The sequence below is a fragment of the Lonchura striata genome, chromosome 23 (assembly GCF_050655825.1).
Source record: "Lonchura striata isolate lonStrDom1 chromosome 23, ASM5065582v1, whole genome shotgun sequence".
Taxonomy (NCBI): Eukaryota; Metazoa; Chordata; class Aves; order Passeriformes; family Estrildidae; genus Lonchura; species Lonchura striata.
In genome coordinates, this window is record NC_140725.1 from 2,162,727 (window position 1) to 2,183,407 (window position 20,681).

At 57.1% G+C, this 20,681-nt stretch overlaps 2 protein-coding genes across 4 annotated transcripts; both read left to right on the forward strand.

Moving 5' to 3' along the window:
* Positions 1-381: 381 nt before the first annotated feature.
* On the forward strand, positions 382-10,795 carry TXLNA (taxilin alpha). 3 transcript variants are annotated; one of them, XM_085559739.1, is made up of 11 exons: positions 382-562; positions 1,635-1,768; positions 2,729-3,055; positions 3,884-3,975; positions 5,209-5,379; positions 6,410-6,604; positions 7,278-7,397; positions 7,536-7,610; positions 7,950-8,042; positions 8,266-8,361; positions 8,921-10,795. In XM_085559739.1, the coding sequence occupies exons 2-11, from the start codon at positions 1,660-1,662 to the stop codon at positions 9,224-9,226; spliced, it is 1,584 nt and encodes a 527-aa protein (XP_085415865.1). In that variant the 5' UTR covers positions 382-562; positions 1,635-1,659; the 3' UTR covers positions 9,227-10,795. The 3 variants fall into 3 exon arrangements, with proteins under 3 accessions (XP_085415865.1, XP_085415866.1, XP_085415864.1); XM_085559740.1 differs by having other exon boundaries at positions 392-584; XM_085559738.1 differs by lacking the exon at positions 382-562 and having other exon boundaries at positions 1,147-1,768.
* Positions 10,616-20,370, forward strand: IQCC (IQ motif containing C). Its single transcript, XM_085560010.1, has 12 exons — positions 10,616-10,681; positions 10,742-10,839; positions 11,709-11,957; positions 12,832-13,034; positions 13,559-13,713; positions 14,694-14,887; positions 15,004-15,026; positions 15,517-15,812; positions 16,279-16,377; positions 17,110-17,260; positions 18,630-18,739; positions 19,403-20,370. The coding sequence occupies exons 1-12, from the start codon at positions 10,616-10,618 to the stop codon at positions 19,520-19,522; spliced, it is 1,764 nt and encodes a 587-aa protein (XP_085416136.1). The 3' UTR covers positions 19,523-20,370.
* Positions 20,371-20,681: the final 311 nt, after the last annotated feature.

A 20,681-nucleotide genomic window follows, 5' to 3' on the forward strand; every position in this document is an offset into this window, starting at 1 on the left:
CTCCAAAGGAGCAGGGCGGGAATTGTTCCCAAGGCAGCCGTGCGCCAGGCATGTCGGGAATTGTAGGCCACAGTTCCCCCTCCTTTCTCACCCTCCTCTTCCCCAACCCCGGGGCATGGCGGTAGTTGTAGGATACAGTCTCCTTCCCCTTCTTCCTCCTCTTCCTCTTCTCCTTCCAGGCCTACAGAGCAAGGCCGGGAGTTACAGTTCCTATGGCGACGGCCGCGCGGAGCACGCCGGGAGCTGTAGTCCCCGCGGGCGCTCTCTCGCGGAGCACGCCGGGAGCTGTAGTCCCCTCAGCGCCTCCCGCCGCGCTTGCCGCCTCTCCCCCGGTGCCTCCCGGCAGGCCCCGCGCGGCGGGCGCTGATTGGGCGGCGGCGCGGGCGGGCGCACGCGCGGCCGTTGTGAGGCCCGGGCCGAGCCGCTCCCTCAGCGCCGGTACCGCCGCCACCGCACCGGCACCGGCACCGCCCGGGCACCGGCACCCGCCGGGCACCGGCGCCCGCCGAGCGCGAGGAACCAGGCCACACCTGCGTCAGACCGCCGGCGCTGACGTCACGGGGTGCGCGCGTGACGTCACCGCGGTGCGGGGAGGGGGCGGCGCGGGGCGGCTTTAACGGGGGGGGTGGGGCACCGGGGCCGGAACGGGGCTGGGGGGGGGCCGGTGGAACGGGGGCGGCACGGGCGGGGCGGCACGGGACGGGGCTGCCGGTGCCCGGGGAGCCATGGGCCGGGGGCTCCCGGGGGGGTGCGGGGCCGGTTCTCGCCGCCGAGCCCCGGTTATTGCTGCCGTGCCCCGGTTATCCCTCCTGTGCCCCGGTTATCCCTCCCATTCCCCGGTTATCTGTCCCGTGCCCCGGTTATCGCCGCCGTGCCCCGGAGCTGCGCGGGGAAAAGGAGCGCCCGAGGCGCGGGGCAGGTGCCGGTGAAGGGCCGGGCCGTGCCCCGGACACCCCGCACGTGGGCGGTGACACGGGCCGGGCTCTGCCGCCGCTCTGCCCTCCGGTGTTCCTTCCAGGAGTCCCGGTGTGACCGGGGAATGGCCCCGGTGTGACCGGGAACGACCCTGGCAGGGCTGGCCCCGGTGTGACCGTGAACGGCCCCGGTGTGACCGGGAACGACCCTGGCAGGGCTGGCCCCGGTGTGACCGTGAACGGCCCCGGTGTGACCGGGAACGGCTCCTCCTTTCCCCCCGGTCCAGCAGCAGCAGCTCCCAATGAGGGCGACAATGATGATAATGGGAATTTGGGTGAGAATGGATTTAGGGTGAGAATGGGGAGGCTGAGACCATCCCGACCCCTCACGGGTGAGGATGAGGAGCTGGAATTTCGGGCTTCCTCAGCCAGGGAATTCAGGAGGAGTTGCCCTCTGTGCCGTGCAGGTGCCGATTTTTGGCTCAGGTGTGAAATCCAAGAGCTGGGAAGGGCAGAAAGGGCTGCGGGGGTTGTGCCCAGTGGGAAAATTCCATTTATCTGCGGGCTGGGAGCTGCTGCCTTGCTCCAGAGCGGCATTCCAACGGGAATTATCCCGCCACAAACCCGGGAGTGGAGAGATGCTTCCCTCAGCACGGAGCTTCTGCTGCTGATGGCTCCCAAAATCCTGCAGATGTCCTCAAAGCCTTTCTGTCCCCGCAGAGCCCGAGGGGGTGCACGGGCTGTGATGAAGAACCAGGCAACGGAGGCCAAAGCAGCTCCACGTCCTTCCAGAAGGAGCGGCGGGATGGGGCTGGAGGAGGGAGACGCTCCGGAGGCTGCAGCCCCCGTGGAAGGTGGGGGACCCCTGGGGCTGGGGGGTCCCGGCCCTGCGGTGGGCGAGGGCGGCGTCGAGCTGCCACGAGACAGGGAGCTGCTTGTCCAGCTCAAGACAGACAATCCTGCTTTTCCAGGGCAGAAAATCCTGCTTTTCCAGGTCAGAAAGTCCTGGTTTTCCAGGGCAGAAAACTGTGGTTTTCCAGGTCAGAAAATCCTGGTTTTCCAGGGTAGAAAGTCCTGGTTTTCCAGGGCAGAAAATCCTGCTTTTCCAGATCAGAAAATCCTAGTTTTCCAGGGTAGAAAATCCTGCTTTTCCAGAGTAGAAAATCCTGGTTTTCCAGGATAGAAAATCCTGGTTTTCCAGGGTAGAAAATCCATGTTTTCCAGTGCAGAAAATCCTGGTTTTCCAGGATAGAAAATCCTGCTTTTCCAGCACAGAAAACTGTGGTTTTCCAGAGCAGAAAACCGTGGTTTTCCAGGGTAGAAAATCCTGGTTTTCCAGGGTTGAAAATCCTGGGGTTTTTCCCCTTTTCCTGTGTGTGTGCAGTCCTGGAGGAGTTCCCCTCTCCAGCCCGCTGCCAGGACGTTCCGCCTGCTCCATCCCTGTTTGATCCCAGCTGCTCTTCCCCAGGTTTAAAATCCATTGTCATGCTAAAAATCCCAGCCTTGGAGCTGCCAATTCCTCTGGGAGGGAGGTAAAAACCTCACACACAACCTGCTTCCCTTAAAAAGAAAAAAAAAGGAGTGGAGAGGGGGATATTCTCCCTCTTGACAGATGTCAGGGGCTTGGTCATGCTCTGCTGATCAAAACTGTTGGGAATTCCCTGACAATGGAACAAAGCAGCTTCTCCTGCTGCAAGTCCAGCCAGGAAAAACCTCCCATTCCCTGGGTGAGAGAAGGGAGGGAAGCCTCCATTTTTTTTTTGTTTTGTTTTGGTTTTTTATGTTCTTTTTTAATTTTTTCCCCCCTTTCCAAGCTGCCCTGAGCCAGGAGGATCCCAAATCCTCCCGCGACGTCTCGGAGGAGCTGAGCCGGCAGCTGGAGGACATCCTGAGCACCTACTGTGTGGATGCCAGCCAGGAGAACCCGGGCGAGGACGGCGGGCAGGGCGATGCCCCCGAGCCCGAGGAGCCCGAGAAGGGCCGGAGCGAATCCCCCAGGAACGGGGAGCAGGAGCCGGGCGGCCCCGAGCTCAACGGCGAGAAGGAGAACTCCAAGGGCACCGAGGAATTCCGGCCCGGAGAGGAGGCTGGAGACAGGGATCAGAAGAGAGCTCAGGAGAAGAAGAAAGCCAAGGGTTTAGGTGAGCGATTCCCAGCTCCCCAAGGGTTTAGGTGAGGGATTCCCAGCTCCCCAAGGGTTTAAGTAAAGGATTCCCAGCTCCCAAGGGGTTTAGGTGAGGGATTCCCAGCTCCCCAAGGGTTATGGGGAAGGATTCCCAGCTTCCCAAGGGTTTAGGTGAAGGATTCCTTGCTCCCAAGTGGTTTGGGTAAAGGATTCCCAGCTCCCAAGGGGTTTAGGTGAGGGATTCCCAGCTCTCCAAGTGTTATGGGGAAGGATTCCCAGCTCCCCAAGGGTTTAGGGGGAAAATTCCCAGCTCCCCAAGGGTTATAGGGAAGGATTTCCTGCTCCCCAGGGGTTTAGGTAAAGGATTCCCAGTTCCTCAAGGGTTTAGGTAAAGGATTCCCAGCTTTCCAAGGGTTTAGGGGAAGGATTCCCTGTTCCCCAAGGGTTTAGGGGGAAAATTCCCAGCTCCCAAGGGGTTTAGGCGAGGGATTCCCTGCTCCAGCTGTTCCCAAGGATATCAGTGCATGGATAAATGTGTTTTGTCCCACATTTATCAGCCTTTGGTAACTTCCTGCTGTTCTGTGAGAGTGAGGAATGCACCCCGTGCAGCCTCTGAATTTTGTGGGTTTCTGTTCTGCTGGGCACAGCTGGCTCCAGCCAACCCAGGGTTGGTTTCCCCCTCCAAAATCCAGCTGCTCCAGTTCTGCCATCACGGGGAAATCCTGGGAGTACACTGGGAATCTGCTCAGCTCCTCCTTTTCTCACCTTTTCCAAGCCAGAACTCAACGTAAAGCCATTTTTTATCCCGCTTATTGCATTATTCCCATTCCACATCTCCTTCCAGGCAAGGAAATCACTTTGCTGATGCAGACCCTGAACACCCTGAGCACGTCAGAGGAGAAACTGGCAGCTCTGTGCAAGAAATACGCTGAGCTGGTGAGTCCTGGGGCTCGGGGAGGGACATTCCAGGCTCCCACTGGAGCTTTGTGGGATCCCTGCAGTGCTGGGTCTCTGCCCAGCAGAGCGTGGGTGTCGCTGGGTGCAGCCCGGTGGCGATGGCGAAGCGTGGGCAGAAGGAATTTTGGCAAATCTGGGTGCAAACAAAAAAGTTTTCCTGGTGGAAATAAGGAATCATGGGAGGCCGAATGGGTTGGGAGTATGATTTTGGGAAGTTGTCCTGGTAGAAATAAGGAATAATTGGAGGCTGAATGGGTTGGGAGCATCATTTTGGGAAGTTTTCCTGGTGGGTATAAGAACATAATTTTGGGAAGTTTTCCTCATGGAAATAAGGAATAATGGGAGGCCGAATGGGTTGGGAGCATCATTTTGGGAAGTTTTCCTGGTGGGTATAAGAACATCATTTTGGGAAGTTTTCCTCATGGAAATAAGGAATAATGGGAGGCCGAATGGGTTGGGAGCATCATTTTGGGAAGTTTTCCTGGTGGGTATAAGAACATAATTTTGGGAAGTTTTCCTCATGGAAATAAGGAATAATGAATGGGAGGCTGAATGGGTTTGGAACATCATTTTGGGAAGTTTTCCTGGTGGAAATAAGGAATAATGGGAGGCTGAATGGGTTCGGAGCATCATTTTGGGAAGTTTTCCTGGTGGAAATACGGAATCATGGGAGGCTGAATGGGTTGGGAGCATAATTTTGGGAAGTTTTCCTGGTGGATGTAAGAACATAATTTTGGAAAGTTTTCCTCATGGAAATAAGGAATAATGAATGGGAGGCTGAATGGGTTTGAGCGTGATTTTGGGAAGTTTTCCTGGTGGGTATAAGGACATCATTTTGGGAAGTTCTCCTGGTGGAAATAAGGAATAATGGGAGGGTGGATGGGTTGGGAACATCCTCAGAAGTGTTTTCACCCCCTGATGCCAGTTTAACCAGAGCCAAGGTGGACTTGCAGGCGTAGGATCTGGAACTGGAGGAGGTTTGGGGCTGCCTATGCTTGTCCAAAGTGTCCGTGGGGGGACAAGCTGGGGGAACGTGGAGCTCCTAACTGCAGCAGGGTGGGAATTGAGGAAGGAGAAAGGGCTCTGTGTCACTCCTGCCGTGCCCAGGGGTGTCACAGACCCGCTGTCCTCGTGGCACAGCGAGCTGCTGTCCCCTCGGGGGGGACACAGCCCTGCCCTGCTGCCCCCCACACCCTCCGCTCCCCCCGGCAGCTGGAGGAGCACCGCAACTCGCAGAAGCAGATGAAGATCCTGCAGAAGAAGCAGAGCCAGCTGGTGCAGGAGAAGGATCACCTGCAGAGCGAGCACAGCAAGGCCATCCTGGCCAGGAGCAAGCTGGAGAGCCTGTGCCGGGAGCTGCAGAGGCACAACCGCACCCTCAAGGTGACACCCCTCATCCCTGCCCCTTCCCAAATCCTGCATCCCTCTCCCTGAGCCCTTTGGGCAGCCTCGCCTTCCCCAGGGCTGCCCCAGCTCTGCCGCCAGGGATTTGGGGATTTGGGGATTTTGGTGTTGGGCAGCATCACCTGCAGGATCCCAGCTGGTATTTCAGGGTTTGTGCAGGAGGGAGGGAAGGGGAAGGGCCAGAGTCCTTTCCTGTGGATGTAAGGAAAAACAGGAGGCTGGGTGGGTTGGGAGCATCGTTTTGGGAAGTTTTCCTGGTGGGTATAAGGACATCATTTTGGGAATGTTTTCCTGGTGAGTATAAGAACATCATTTTGGGAAAGTTTTCCTGGAGGTATAAGGACATCATTTTGGGAAAGTTTTCCTCATGGAAATAAGGAATAACGGGAGGTTGAATGGGTTCGGAGCATAATTTTGGGAAGTTTTCCTGATGGACGTAAGAACATCATTTTGGGAAGTTTTTTTGATGGAAATAAGGAATCATGGGAGGCTGAATGGGTTGGGAACAGAATTTTGGGAAGTTTTCCTGGTGGATATAACGAAAAATGGGAGGGTGGATGGGTTTGGAACATCATTTTGGAAACTTTTGCTGATGGATGTAAGAACATCATTTTGGAAAGTTTTCCTCATGGAAATAAGGAATAATGGGAGGTTGAATGGGTTGGGAACAGAATTTTGGGAAGTTGGACGTAAGAACATCATTTTGGGAGGTTTTTTTTGATGGAAATAAGGAGTAATGGGAGGCTGGGTCATATTGGGAAGTCTTTTTGATGGATATAAGGACATCAATTTGGGAAGTTTTCCTTATGGAAACAAGGAATAATTGGAGGCTGGGTGGGGTGGGAACATAATTTTGGGAACTTTTCCTGATGGATATAAGGAATCACGGGAGGCCGGATGGACTTGGGAACATCAATTTGGGAAGCTTTCCTTATGGAAACAAGGAACAACGGCAGGCTGGGTGGCTTGGGAACATCAATTTGGGAAGTTCCTCCCTTCCCTCCCACAGGAGGAGGGCGTGCAGCGCGCCAGGGAGGAGGAGGAGAAGAGGAAGGAGGTGACCTCGCACTTCCAGGTGACGCTGAACGACATCCAGCTGCAGATGGAGCAGCACAACGAGCGCAACTCCAAACTGCGCCAGGAGAACATGGAGCTGGCTGAGAGGCTGAAGAAGCTCATCGAGCAGTACGAGCTCAGGGAGGAGGTGGGTTCTTGGAATTTGTGGTGTTCAGGTGATTCTGAGATCGTAGAAAGTCTCTGTCTTTCAGCCATAATTGGTCTGTGCTGGTTTCCAGGTTGTTTATTCTGTTGATCTCTCACATGTTCTGCTGCCCTGCCCAGCTCTGTCCTGCAGGGCAGCGTGTGGGGCTCTGCCCTCAGTGGGATGTGACAAACATTCAATACCAGAAACTCCCTGGGCTGCATTTACAAGAACGTGCCAATATCTGTCACCTACGTTGGACAGTGTGTCCCCAGCCTGAACCAACAGAAAAATGCCAACACCACAGTGACACATGGAGGGCATGAAGAAGGAGAAAAAGGACAAGGCACACCCAATTTCCTCCAGCTTGTCCCCTTTGGACCCCTCATCTAGAATCCTAAAATTTTACTTTTGCACCCGTGCCACACCTAATTATTACTAATATCAAACACTCAGAGCTGGTAATTCATCCTGTGAGATTGAAAACTCTTTTCCATGGACAGAGATCACAGCCTGGGTCTCTGGGCGCTCACAGAACCCCCAGAGACACTGTCTGTGATCTCTGTCCATGGTCCCAGGGCAGCCAGAGGGAATCTCTGGATTCCCACAGGGAGCTGCCAGAGGGGAGGAGGAGGCTCTGGGTGTGTCCCCTGAGCTGTGGTTGTTCCCCCTGCAGCACATTGACAAGGTGTTCAAGCACAAGGAGCTGCAGCAGCAGCTGGTGGACGCCAAACTGCAGCAGGCCCAGGAGATGCTGAAGGAGGCAGAGGAGAGGCACCAGCGGGAGAAGGATTTTGTAAGTGTTGCAGCAGTTGCTTGGGGAACTTTTTGGTGGATCCTGGGGCGTTATCCCAGATTTTGGCATGTCCAGGAGCCAGGCTGGAGCCCTGCTGTGCCAAGAGCATTCCCAGATAACTGCTTTGTTATTCCCCAGCTGCTGAAGGAAGCTGTGGAATCACAGAGGATGTGTGAGCTGATGAAGCAGCAGGAGACCCACCTCAAGCAGCAGGTGAGTTCCCTGCTCAGCCCGTTTTGTTTGGGGATTTCCCTCCCTCCCTGAACAACCCAAAGCTCCTTAATGTGGAAAACAGAGAGGCAGAAGATCCCTGCTGGGTTTGTTTTTATGAGCTGAGACTTTGTTCAGGGGCTGTTTCCCAGTGCTGGGAGCAGTCACAGGATCAGGCCAGGAGGAATTTGCGGAGCACTCTGCTCCGAGGATGTTTCCCTAGGACAGAATTTGCCTTTGGCAGAGCAGCTCCTGCTGTTTGTCCACGTCCCAGGGCAGCAGCTCAGCCCTTGGCTGGCCTCTCCCCTCTCCAGGCACTGAGCTCCCTGCCTCTCTCCACAGCTGGCTCTGTACACGGAGAAGTTTGAGGAGTTCCAGAACACCCTTTCCAAAAGCAGTGAAGTGTTCACCACGTTCAAACAGGAGATGGAGAAGGTGGGTGATGCTTTTTCCTCCGTGCTGCTGGGAGCTGGAAGAGCCCCAGCTCCGTAATTCCAGTTAGTTTTGGGTCTACACCCAAAATTTGGGGTGACACATGAGGACTTGTGGGATGTCACTGCAATGTTCTCCCTGGGGTTTGTTTATTGTGATCCCTGTGGATCCCTTCCAGCTCAGGACGTTTTGTGACTCAATTTTTGCCCTTTCTGTGATTCTGTAGATGACCAAGAAAATCAAGAAGCTGGAGAAGGAGACCACCATGTACCGCTCCCGCTGGGAGAGCAGCAACAAGGCCCTCCTGGAGATGGCAGAAGAGGTGAGGGGAGGCTCTGGAGCAGCTGGGGAGGGTGGGGTGGGCACAGGACAGGTCCTGCCTCATGCTCTGTGAGGCCAAAGGGAGGAAGAAGCTCCTTGGTGCTTGGGGTGCTGAAGGTTTTGCTTGGTTTCCCCTCAGGCTTCCCTAGAATCACTCATGGAATGGTTTGGGCTGGAAGGGACCTTAAAGTTCATCCCATTCCACCCCCTGCCATGGGACAGGCAGGGACACCTTCCACTATCCCAGGTTTCTCCAAGCTTGGTCTTGGAGCCTCCCAGGGATCCAGGGGCACCCAGAGCTTCTCTGGGCACCCTGTGCCAGAGCTTCAGCACCCTCACAGGGAGGAATTTCATCCCAGGTTTCTCCAAGCCTGGCCTTGGAGCCTCCCAAGGATCATGGGGCACCCACAGCTTCTCTGAGCACCCTGTGCCAGGGTCTCCCCACCCTCTCAGGACGGAATTTCACCCCAATATCCCACCCAACCCCCCCTCCCTCCGTGTCAGACCATGCCCCCCATCCTGTCCCTGACGTCCCGCTGGGGTTGCACCTCTCCCTGCAGAAAACGCTGCGGGACAAGGAGCTGGAGGGGCTGCAGGTGAAGATCCAGCGCCTGGAGAAGCTGTGCCGGGCGCTGCAGACGGAGCGCAACGACCTCAACAAGAAGGTGCAGGACCTGTGTGCCCACACGGAGCTGCCAGAGCCCCTGAAGGAGCCCCTGAAGGAGCCATCCCCATCCCGGGACAGCTCCGAGGCAGCTCCGCGTTCCCCGAGCTCGGGAATGGCCCCGGGCAGCCCCGACCCCGCGGGGATCCCGGCAGAACCGGGGCACAGCGGGACTGAGGAGGGCACCGGGGGCACCGACTGAGCCCCCCCGGGCAGGACACACGGCTGGGGTGAGGGAGGGTGACCTGGGAGCTGCTTTAGATTCCATTCTGCTCGTCCTTGGTGGGAAAGGACAGGGCACAGCCCTCCCTGGGGGATGTGAGATTTCCTAGTTTTAGGTTTTTTTGGAGGGTTTTTTTTAAGATTTTATATATATATATATATATATATATATATATATGTATATATATATATATATAAATGTGCAGGGCAACACTTTATCTATGGATATCCATAAGAAGCAGAAGGGCCCAGCTCCCTGCCTGTGTGAATATTGAAAAGATGGAGCTTCAACTGATTGTCCCTCTCACTAAAGGACCTTGTCACTGGCAGGCTCAGCAGAGCAGAGCCAGGGATCTGTGCCCCTGCACAGCTACAAGGGACATGCCTCCACTGTCACGAGAGTGACAGCAGAGCTGGGAGAATCCCAGAGCATTCCCAGGGCTGGATTCTCCCCGTTCCCTCTGCTCCCAGGGGGAGCTCCTGGCAGCTCGTGGGCGAGCCGAGGGCACCAGAGGCCGTTCCCCTGCCCTCTGCGGGCTCTGGGTCTGCAGTGGGGACGAGGAGAAGCAGGAGAAGGGGGTGCCCGCTCCCACCCTTGGGAATTTTTGCTCTTCCCAGGCCCTGCCAATCTCAAAACCGCCTTACAATTCACAGTTGCCTCTTTGCTGAACGCACACGTGCACAAAGTGTATTAAACAGTTAACCCAAAGGTCTAATTCCCAAGTGTTTCGCAGCGTTGTGCACAGGGACTGGGGAGGTGCCCCAGCCCTGGAGGCATCCACGGGGCTGGGAGGGGCTCCAGGAGGATCCCAGCTCAGAGCTCTGCGTGCTCCTGGGGCTGCTCCTGCATCCCCCCGGCCTGGGGGTGCCTGTGCTGTCCCAGCCCCACTTCTCCTCTCCCTCTCTGCCTGGAAGAGCATCTCCCCAGTGCTGCCTCACCCCGCGGGGCCTGGATGTGCTGGGAGGGAGTTTAGGGACAGACGTGGGACCTGCTGGCACCAGGTTTTGGGATTTTCCTCAGTTTGTCAAGACTTTTGTCTTTTTGCTGTTCATTTGGAAGACTTGGACTCGCTTCAAACCTCGCTGCAGCTTCTCTTGGTGACAGACTTTATTCCCAGCGTTGTGCTGGAAGCTGATCCCCACCGTGGATGGAGCCACTGGATCCCTCTGGGATTCTCTCCTGGCACCACAGCTGCTCTCACACCTTCCCTCCACGAAGGAGCTGCCTCCGTGCCCCCTGCTCCTCCAGAGGATTCCCGGGAATGCTGAGGATGGACAGGCCCTGAGGCTCCACAGGCTGGGCATCCACTGGGACAGTCCCTGGAGCTCTGGTGGCTTTGTCTTCCAGCCCCAGCGTGGCTCCTCCAGGATGATCCATGAATGTAACCCGGCCGAGCTGAGCGAGGGCTGCTGCCGAGATCTGGACTTCATTAAAGCAAAACCCCTTAGAAATTCACCAAACCCCCTTTTATTTTTCTGTCTTTTCCCTGTTAAGGTACAGAAACCTCCTCGTGTGTATCCTGTATCCAATAGAGACACTCCCAACCTCGCTGCTGCCTCTGGTGTCTCTTCTTTACCACACTGGGGGGTGAAGTGAAGATTTTGGGCTGTGGGGTGGCTCTGTGGGACACAACTTCCCTGTGTCCTGTCACAGCTGAGACAGCCACGATACCCAGAGTGTCGCCGTGCAATTTCAGAAAGCTCCAGCCCTTCCAGAGTAACATCAGGTCACTTCAGAATCCTGCAAATCTAATTTTTCTTTACCCAGTTTTTTATCCCCTCACGTTCACACATTGCACCTGGGTGCTCTGTGTGGTTACTGAGCACACCTGGGCACTCCGTGGCTCACCTGCCCTTCTCAGATTTCAGAAAGCAATTTCAGAAAGCTCCAGCCCTTCCAGAGTAACACCAAACCTCATCAGAAGGCTGCATAGCTAATTTTTCTTTACTCAAATTTTTATCCCCTCCTGTTCACACTTTGCATCTCTGTCCCTGTGTGAGTGCTCAGCACACCTGGGCACTCCGTGGCTCACCTGCACCCACGGCGGAGCAGCCACTCCCGATCACCACAAACTCACCCCAGCTCTGCTCCTCCTTTCCAGCGCCAGCGACCTGGCGGAGGCCGGCAGGGACGTTTTGCTGCCGTGGATGGGATGTCCCTGCTCAGGGAGGAAATTTGGGGGTCCCCAGCGTCACCTGGCCTCTCCCACCCCGGGGTGCTGCCGCCGCCGGCCCCGGGGGTATCAACATCCCCCTCCGGCTGCTCCATGGTGCCGCCATCGGCTCCAAAATGTCCAAAATCGGTTAAAAATCCAGGATTTAGCGGAGCAGCCGCGCTCGGGCTGGAAGGCGGGGAGGGAGGGGACGGGATTTGTTTAATCCCGGCCCTGCGCCAGGGCTGGCGGCCCTTCCCGGCTCCTTCCAGCGGGGACGGATCCTGCGGCGCCGCGGTGACACCGGAGGGGACCCGGGGTAAATAAACCCGGGGCCGGGAGCGGGTGGCAGGAACGGCCCGGGGGCTCCGCGGGCTCGGATCGCGGCGCATTCCCGGTCCTGCGGGATGCTGATCCCGGGGTCACGCCCGGGGATCCCGCGGGCAGCCCGGAGGAAGTTCCCTTTGCCTTTAAATGCAAATCCCGGGCTGTGCGGACGGTGTCCGGTGGGCTCGGGGTGCCCGGCGGGTCCCGGAGGCCGGAGCGGGCCTGGCGCAGGTCAGTCCCGGCCGGAGGTTGCGGACAAAGGGGACAAAGCGGCTCCGCAGCCCCGGAGCTGCCCCGTCCCGGCGGGGCCCGGGGCTCGGCGGGACAAAGCGGGGACGGTCCCCGTGCGCTCCGCTCTCACCGGGCCGGTTCGGGACCGAAATCCTCTTTTCCATCGAGAGACGGGGCCCGACCGGAGCTGCGGCTGCGGTTCAGGCCCCGGCCGAGCTCCGGGCGCGGAGAGAGAGCGGAGCCCCCCGGGAACGGGAGACCGAGGGACCGAGCCCCTGCTCCGGTCCTCCCGCCGCCACCGAGCCCCGGCGCGGCTCGCGGTGGCCGTGGGTGTCGCTTCTTAACCGGGGGATCCCGGTGCCTGTAGCTGTCCCCCCGTGTCCCGGGGCTCCCCGAGCCTCTCCGGCGTCCCCCCGTGTCCCGGGGCTCCCCGAACCCCTCCGGTGTCCCGGGGCTCCCCGAGCCTCTCCGCTGTCCCGGGGCTCCCGAGCCCCTCCGGTGTCCCCCCGGGGCTCCCTGAACCCCTCCGGTGTCCCCCCATGTCCCGGGGCTCCCCGAACCCCTCCGGAGTCCCGGGGCTCCCCGAACCCCTCCGGTGTCCCCCAGTGTCCCGGGGCTCCCCGAGCCTCTCCGCTGTCCCGGGGCTCCCCGGACCCCTCCGGTGTTCCCCCGGGGCTCCCCGGACCCCTCCGGTGTCCCCCCGTATCCCGGGGCTCCCGAGCCCCTCCGGTGTCCCGGGGCTCCCCGAACCCCTCCGGTGTCCCCCCGGGGCTCCCCGGACCCCTCCGGTGTCCCCCGGTGTCCCGGGGCTCCCCAGCCCTCCCGCCGTGCCCCGGGCAGCCGCGTCCCGTCCCGAGCCTCCGTGTCCGTGCAGGGAAGGAGCCGTGCCGGTGGCCCGCGGGGTCCCGGTGCCGCGGCGGCCATGGAGGAGCGGAGGAAGAAGCGGAGCCCGCAGAGCTGCCTGGCCCAGCCGGTGCCCGCCGGGGCCCCGCGGCCGCTGCCCCCGAGCAAGAGCGCGTCCTTCGCGCTGCCGCTGCCCGCGCTGCCCTCGCCCCGGCAGCGGCCGCGGCCCCGCCGGTCAGTGCGGCCCGGGAGAACCGGGAGGACCGGGGGGAACCCGAGGGGAACCCGGGGGGAACCGGGGAGAACCGGGGGGAACCCGGCAGGGAACCGGGGCAGCCCAGGGGGAACCGGGAGGAACCCGGGGGAGAACCGGGAGGAATCCGGGGGGAGCCGTGGCAGCCCGGGGAGAACCGGAGGAACCCGGGGCAGCCCGGGGGAAAACCGGGAGGAGTCCGAGGGGAGCTGAGGAGAACCGGGAGGAACCGGGGTAAACCGGGGGGAACCCGGAGGGAGCTGGGGCAGCCCGGAGAGAACCGGGACGAACCCGGGGGGAGCCAGGAGGAACCGGGAGGAACCCGAGGGGAGCCGGGGAGAACCTGGAGGGAACTGGGGGGAACCCGAGAGGAACCCGGGGAGAACCCGGGAGGAACCCGGGAGGAACCCGGGAGGAACCGGGGGGAACCGGGACAAACCTGGGGGGAGCCGGGAGGAACCCGGGGAGCCGCCGGGCCGGTGCCCACGCCGCGTTCCCCGCGCAGGGCGAGCAAGGAGCGGGCACGGGCAGGCGCGGGCGGCTCCCGGGGCGCCCCGCTCCAGCACAGCTTCCTCACGGACGTGTCCGACGTGTGCGAGATGGAGCGGGGGCTGCTCAGCCTCCTCAGCGACTTCCACTCGGGAAAGCTGCAGGCGTTCGGTGAGGGAGGGCTGGGGTGGGATGGGGTGGGATCCGTGGGGTGGGATGGGGTGGATGGGGTGGGGTGAGATGGACAGAATGGGATGGGATCGAATCCGTGGGATGGGATCCATGGGGTGGGATGGAATCCATGGGATGGAATGGATGGGCTGGGGTGGGATGGGGCCTGTGGGATGGGATCCATGGGCTGGGGTGGGATGGGCAGGGCACAGGGAAGGAGCAGACTGGGGAATTTTGAGGCTGGGGAATTTTGGATCTGTGGAGAAGGGGTGGGATGGGGAAAATGCCGGATCCATAGGGAAGGGATGGATGGATGGATGGAATGATCCATGGATGGATCCATGGATGGATGGATGATGGATCCATGGATGGATGGAGGACGATGGATGGAGGACGATGGTTGGATGGATCCATGGATGGATGCTGGATCCATGGATGAATGATGGATGGATGGATCCATGGATGGATGCTGGACCCCGAGCAGGGATGGCGGGGCTGGGTTGGTTGCCGGTGCCATGGGGCTGTGCTGGCTCTGCCAGGCGGTGGGACAGGCTCTGGTGTCCCCAGGGAAGGAAGGGGCGGTGGGACAGGCTCTGGTGTCCCCAGGGAAGGAAGGGGCGGTGGGACAGGCTCTGGTGTCCCCAGGGAAGGGGCGGTGGGACGGGCTCTGGTGTCCCCAGGGAAGGAAGGGGCGGTGGGACAGGCTCTGGTGTCCCCAGGGAAGGAAGGGGCGGTGGGACGGGATTTGGTGTCCCCAGGGAAGGAAGGGGCGGTGGGACGGGATTTGGTGTCCCCAGGGAAGGGGCGGTGGGACGGGCTCTGGTGTCCCCAGGGAAGGGGCGGTGGGACGGGCTCTGGTGTCCCCAGGGAAGGAAGGGGCGGTGGGACAGGCTCTGGTGTCCCCAGGGAAGGGGTGGTGGGACAGGCTCTGGTGTCCCCAGGGAAGGAAGGGGTGGTGGGACAGGCTCTGGTGTCCCCAGGGAAGGAAGGGGTGGTGGGACAGGCTCTGGTGTCCCCAGGGAAGGAGTGCTCCTTCCAGCAGCTGGAGCACGTGCGCGAGATGCAGGAGGAGCTGGCGCGGCTGCACTTCGGCCTGGCCGTGTGCGCGGAGGAGCCGCCCGAGGAGCGGAGGAAGGCGGCGGCCGACAGGAACCTGGAGCAGCTGCTGGCCCACGTCAGTGCCACCCCGTGTCACCCTGTGTCACCCTGTGTCACCCCCATGTCACCCTGTGTCACCCTGTGTCCCCCCGTGTCCCCCCCGCTCCCTCAGCGCTGCCTTTGCTCCCACAGCTGGAAGAGCTCAGCAGCTCCATGGATCCTTGGCTGGTGGCAGTGACGGGGTGACAGTGATGGGGGTGACAGTGACAGGGTGACAGTGACAGGGGTGGCAGTGATGGGGTGACAGTGACAATAACAGTGGTGACAATGCCAGCAGTGACAGTGGTGGCAGTGGTGGCAGTGATGATGATGGCAATGGCAGTGGTGGCACTGACAATGACAGTGGTGACAGTGGCAGTGGTGGCAGTGGTGGCAAGGCCAGCAGTGACAATGCCAGCACGGACAGGGGTGGCAGTGACAATGACAGTGGTGACAATGCCAGCACTGACAATGCCAGCAGTGACAGGGGTGGCAGTGACGGGGTGGCAGTGACAGGGTGACAGTGACAATGACAGCAGTGACAATGCCAGCAGGGACAGGGTGACAGTGACAGGGTGGCAGTGACGGGGTGACAGTGACGGGGCGGCAGTGACAATGACACCGGTGCCAGTGCCGCTGCTGTCGATGCCCTTGACCCGCTCTCAGACAGAAGCTGCACCTGGCCGAGAGCTCGGACCCGGAGGACGCGGCGCCCTGACCCCGGGGCTGTCCCTGTCCCCATCCCCGTCCCCGTCCCCGTCCCCGTCCCCGTCCCCGTCCCCGTCCCCGTCCCCGTCCCCGTCCGTGTCCCCGTTCCCGTCCCCGCCCCCCGGCCCCGCCCCTCCCGCTATGGCGGCGGTCGCGGCGCGATGACGTCACCAGGCGGCGGCGCGGCCATGGCGGCCGAGGCCGGGCCCGAGGCCGAGCGGCGGCGGCTGCTCCGCGCCGTGACCGGGCTGCAGGTGCGGGACCGGCACCGGGATGGGCTGCGGGAGCGGGAGCGGGGCCGGGAGCGGGACCGGGGCAGCCGGAGACGGAGAAGGGCGGACGGGGCCTTGAGTGACGCTTGGGGGGGCGCATCTGGGGGGCCGTGAGGGCGCATCTGGAGGGGTCGTGGGCACATCTGGGGGGCCGTGAGGGCACATCTGGAGGGGTCGTGGGCACATCTGGAAGGGGTGAGGGCACATCTGGAGGGGTCGTGGGCACATCTGGAGGGGTCGTGGGCACATCTGGGGGGCCGTGAGGGCACATTTGGGCGGGTGTGAGGGCACATCTGGAGGGGTCGTGGGCACATCTGGGCGCGGGGGGTGCCGCAGCCGCCGTTCGCTGCCGGTGGCGGCGGCGCTCGGCGGCCCCGCGGGCCCGGCCCGGTTGGGTTCGGTTCGGTTCGGTCCCGGTCCGGCCGGTCCCAGCGCCGCTCCCGTGCAGGCCCGGGCCCGCGGGTTCCTGCTGCGCCGGGAGCTCCGCGCGGCGCGGGCGGAGTTCGAGGCGCTGCTGCTGGAGCTCGAGGGGGACCTGGGGCAGCCGGTAATAATCTCATTTATTTCATTTTTCTTTCTTATTTCCATCTATTTCTTTATATTTTCCATGTTTTCTTTTGTGTATTTTAGTATTTTCTTTGATATTTCTATATTGAAATATATTTTATTTTATTTAGTGTACTCTATTTTATTTATTTTATTTAGTGTATTTTAATATTTTATTTCAGATTTCTTTCTTATTTCTATATATTTTTTTATATTTTATATATTTTCTTTCATGTATTCCAATATTTACTTTGATATTTCTGTACTTTCATGTATTCTAATATTTGATATTTCTATATATTTCTTTATATTTATTTCCTTTCACATATTCTAATATTTTCTTTGCTATTTCTTTGCTATTTCTATGTATTTATTTATATTTTATATTTTTTCCATGTATTCTAATATTTACTTTGATATTTCTATATATTTCTTTATTTTTTATATATTTTATTTAGTGTATTTTAATATTTTATTCAGATTTCTTTCCTATTTATATATATTTATTTATATTTTATATATATTCTTTGATGTATTCTAATATTTACTGTACTATTCCTGTATGTTTCTTTATTTTTCATATATTTTCTTTAATGTATTGTAATATTTTATTTCAGACTTCTTTCCTATTTCCATATATTTATTTATATTTTATATATTTCCTTTCATGTATTCTAATATTTACTTTGATATTTCCATATGTTTCTTTATTTTTTTATACCTTTTCCTTCAGGAGCCAAATCCCGGGAAAACCGGGGAGGAGGTGGGGGAGGGACGGGGGCGTGCCCCTCCCCCGGACCCCCCAAATTTGGGGGCCCCGAGCCCCGGGGGGGAGGAGGAGGAGGAGGAGGAGGAAGGAGACACGGAGAGCAGCGAGAGCCCAGGTCTGGTGGGATTTTGGGGGATTTTGGGAGGATTTGGGTGGATTTCGGAGGGTTTTGAGCAGGTTTTGGGCGTATTTTGGAGGATTTTGGGGGATTTTTGGGTGGATTTTTGGGCAGATTTTGGAGGATTTTGGGCAGATTTTTTGGCAGATTTTGGGAGGATTTTAGGCAGATTTTGGGTAGATTTTTGGGCGGATTCTGGGTGGATTTTTGGGTGGATTCTAGGCGGATTTTGGGCAGATTCTGGGCAGATTTGGGCGCATTTTGAGCTCCCTGGGTGTTGATCTTTGGCCTCTCCCATTCCAGGGCAGATTTTGGGCAGATTTTTGTGCCGAATTTGTGCAGATTTTTGGGCAGATTTTGGGTGGATTCTGGGCATATTCTGGGTGGATTTTGTGCAGATTCTGGGTAGATTCTGGGCAGATTTTGTGTGGATTTTTGAGCAGATTCTGGGGTGGATTTTGGGCAGAATTTGGGTGGATTTTGGGTGGTTTCTGGGTGGATTTTGGGCAGATTCTAGGCAGATTTTGGATGCATTTTGAGCTCCCCGTGTGCTGATCTTTGGCTTCTCTCTTTCTGGGGTGGATTTTGGGTCAGTTTTTGTGCGGAATTTTGGCCAGATTTTGAGTAGATTCTGGGCAGATTTTGGGCAGATTCTGGGGTGGATTCTGGGCAGATTCTGGGAGGATTTTGGGTGGATTCTGGGCAGATTCTGGGAGGATTCTGGGTGAATTTTGGGTGGATTCTGGGCAGATTTTGGGTGCATTTTGAGCTCCCTGGGTGCTGATCTTTGGCTTCTCTCTTTCTGGGGTGGACTTTGGGTCAGTTTTGTGCAGAATTTTGGCCAGATTCTGGGTGGATTTTGGGCAGATTCTGGGTGGATTCTAGACGGATTCTGGGTGGATTCTGGGCAGAATTTGGGCAGAATTTGGGTGGATTCTGGGCAGATTTTGGGTAGATTCTGGGCGGATTCTGGGTGGATTCTAGGCAGCTTTTGAGTGGATTCTGTACAGAATTTGGGCATATTCTGGGTGGATTCTGGGCAGATTCTAGGTGGATTCTGGATGGATTCTGGGCAGAATTTGGGCAGATTCTGGGTGGATTCTGTACGGATTCTGGGCAGAATTTGGGCATATTCTGGGTGGATTCTGTACGGATTCTGGGCAGAATTTGGGCATATTCTGGGTGGATTCTGGGCAGATTTTGTGTGGATTCTGGGCAGATTCTGGGCAGAATTTGGGCAGATTCTGGGTGGATTCTGGGCAGATTTTGGGTGGATTCTGGGTGGATCCTGGGCAGATTTTGGGTGGATTTTGGGTGCATTTTGAGCTCCCCGGGTGCTGATCTCTGGCCTCTCCCCTGCCTGCAGGGATCCTGCCGGAGCTGCGGGCGCTGCCCCGCCGGGAGCTGCAGCGGCGCCGGCTGCAGCTGCAGCTGGAGCTGCTCTGGATCCAGCAGGCCGTGGCCAGCAGGAAACACGTGAGGGCTCAGGGCTGGGGGGGAAATGTCAAAGAAATGGAAAGGAAAATAGAAATATCAAAATAGAAAGGAATATTAAAAAAAAATGTAAAGGAATAGCCAAGAAAATTGAAAGAAATATAAAATATGAAGGTAGTATGAAGGAAATCTAAAGGAAATGTGAAAGGAAATATCAAAGTAAAAAGAAAGGAATAGCAAAGAAAATAGAAAGGAAATAAAAATAGAAAGGAAATATCAAAGAAAATAGGAATAGCAAAGGAAATGTAAAGGAAATATAAAAGAATAGCAAAGAAAATATAAAGGAAATATCAAAGAAAATAGAAAGGAATTACAAAGAAAATAGAAAAGAAATAGAGAAAATAGAAAGGAATATCAAAGAAAATATAAAGGAAATAGCAAAGAAAATATAACAGAAATATCAAAGAAAATAGAAAGGAAATAGCAAATAAAATATCAAAGAAAATGTAAAGGAGATATCAAAGAAAGTATAAAGAAATAGAAAATATAAGAGGAAATATGAAGAAAATATAAAAGGAAATAGAAAATATAAAAGAGAAGAGAAAGAAAATAGGAAATAGAAAATAGAAAGGAAATAGAAAATACAAAGAAATATCAAAGCCAATAGCAAGCAAATCCAAAGCAGGTTTTGTCTCTCTCTGGCAGTTCCTGCTGCTGAAACAGAAGCTGGGAATTCCTCCTGATGCCTGCAGCAGCATTCCTGAGTTCCTGCACTGCTGGGGAGAGGCCCTGGAGCTGCAGCAGCTGCAGCAGCAGCAGCCCTGAGGCACCAGGGCAGCTGCAGCTCCCTGGGATGCAGAAAAATGGGAGCAAATCCTTCTGTGGGGGTTTGCTGCCAGCAGGATGGAGCAGCAGCAGCCCTGAGGAGTGTCCTGGAGGGAGCTGGGCTGGGAGATCCAGGTGGGAATTGCAGGGTTGGCATTCCAGCCCTGGAGCTGTTTGGCGATTCAGGAACGAGCTCTTCCCACACAGCCATGAGTGTTCCAGCTGGGAATCCCCTGTTTGGATGCAGAAAATGGCAGCAGATCCTTCTGTGGATGTCTGCTTCCAGCAGGATGGAGCAGCAGCAGCTCCTGGGGGCAGCTGTGCCACCAGATCCGTGTTTGGTGGCTGAGCTGGGAGATCCAGGTGGGAATCGCAGGGTTGGCATTCCCAGCCCTGGAGCTGTTTGAAGATTCTGGGGCTGTTTGGGGATTCAGGAACGAGCTCTTCCCACACAGCTCTGGGAATCCCTGCTTGGGGTGGCTCTGCAACACCCAGGGTGGCCAAGGGTTGGATTTTTGGGAGCAGTTCCCCGTCTCTGCTGTGCAGCTGGGGAGGGAGGGCCCATCCCCCTGATCCTTGGGATGATTCCTGTTCATTCCTGCTTTTCCTCTGCCTCTGGAATTGTCTCCCAGGGCAGAGGCAGGAAAGGAGCTGGTGCTGTGTCAATTCCTTCAGCTCAGGGACATTCCAGGTCCCTCACAAAGGGACTTCCCACGTGGTGCTGTGCCTCCCTGCCCTGAGCCCTCTGTGCACACTGCAGATCTGGATCCTTCTGCTCTGGAATTGTTTTTATTTTTTTGGGAATTAAAAAAAAAAACAAACAACCAAACAACTTTTCCTGATGCTGAGCCTGTTCCTGCCTGGCTCCCTGATTTCTCTGAGGGTGTTGGACGTGGCCACAACTTCTGCTGCTGCCTTTGCATCCATGGAAACATGGGCTGGGCTCAGTAGGGAGGGGTTGGGGTGCTCAGGAGGGTTTGGGGTGCCCAGGGAATGCACAGAAGGGTTTGGGGTGCCCAGGAGGATGCACAGGAGGGTTTGGGGTGCCCAAGGAATGCATAGGAGAGTTTGGGGTGCCCAGGAGGGTTTGGGGTAGGTGGTTTTGTGGTGCTCAGGAGGGTTTTGGGTGCTCAGAAGGGTTTGGGGTGCTCCGGAGGCT

Excerpts from the sequence above, each read along its gene's own strand:
- TXLNA (XM_085559738.1), top strand. The coding sequence starts at position 1,273 with ATGGGGAGGCTGAGACCATCCCGACCCCTCACGGGTGAGGATGAGGAG. Across the intron at positions 3,976-5,208 it reads GCAAGAAATACGCTGAGCTG|CTGGAGGAGCACCGCAACTC; the intron begins GTGAGTCCTGGG and ends TCCCCCCGGCAG. Across the intron at positions 6,605-7,277 it reads AGTACGAGCTCAGGGAGGAG|CACATTGACAAGGTGTTCAA; the intron begins GTGGGTTCTTGG and ends TTCCCCCTGCAG.
- IQCC (XM_085560010.1), top strand. The coding sequence starts at position 10,616 with ATGATCCATGAATGTAACCCGGCCGAGCTGAGCGAGGGCTGCTGCCGA. Across the intron at positions 11,958-12,831 it reads CCGGAGCGGGCCTGGCGCAG|GGAAGGAGCCGTGCCGGTGG; the intron begins GTCAGTCCCGGC and ends GTGTCCGTGCAG. Across the intron at positions 13,714-14,693 it reads GGGAAAGCTGCAGGCGTTCG|GGAAGGAAGGGGTGGTGGGA; the intron begins GTGAGGGAGGGC and ends TGGTGTCCCCAG.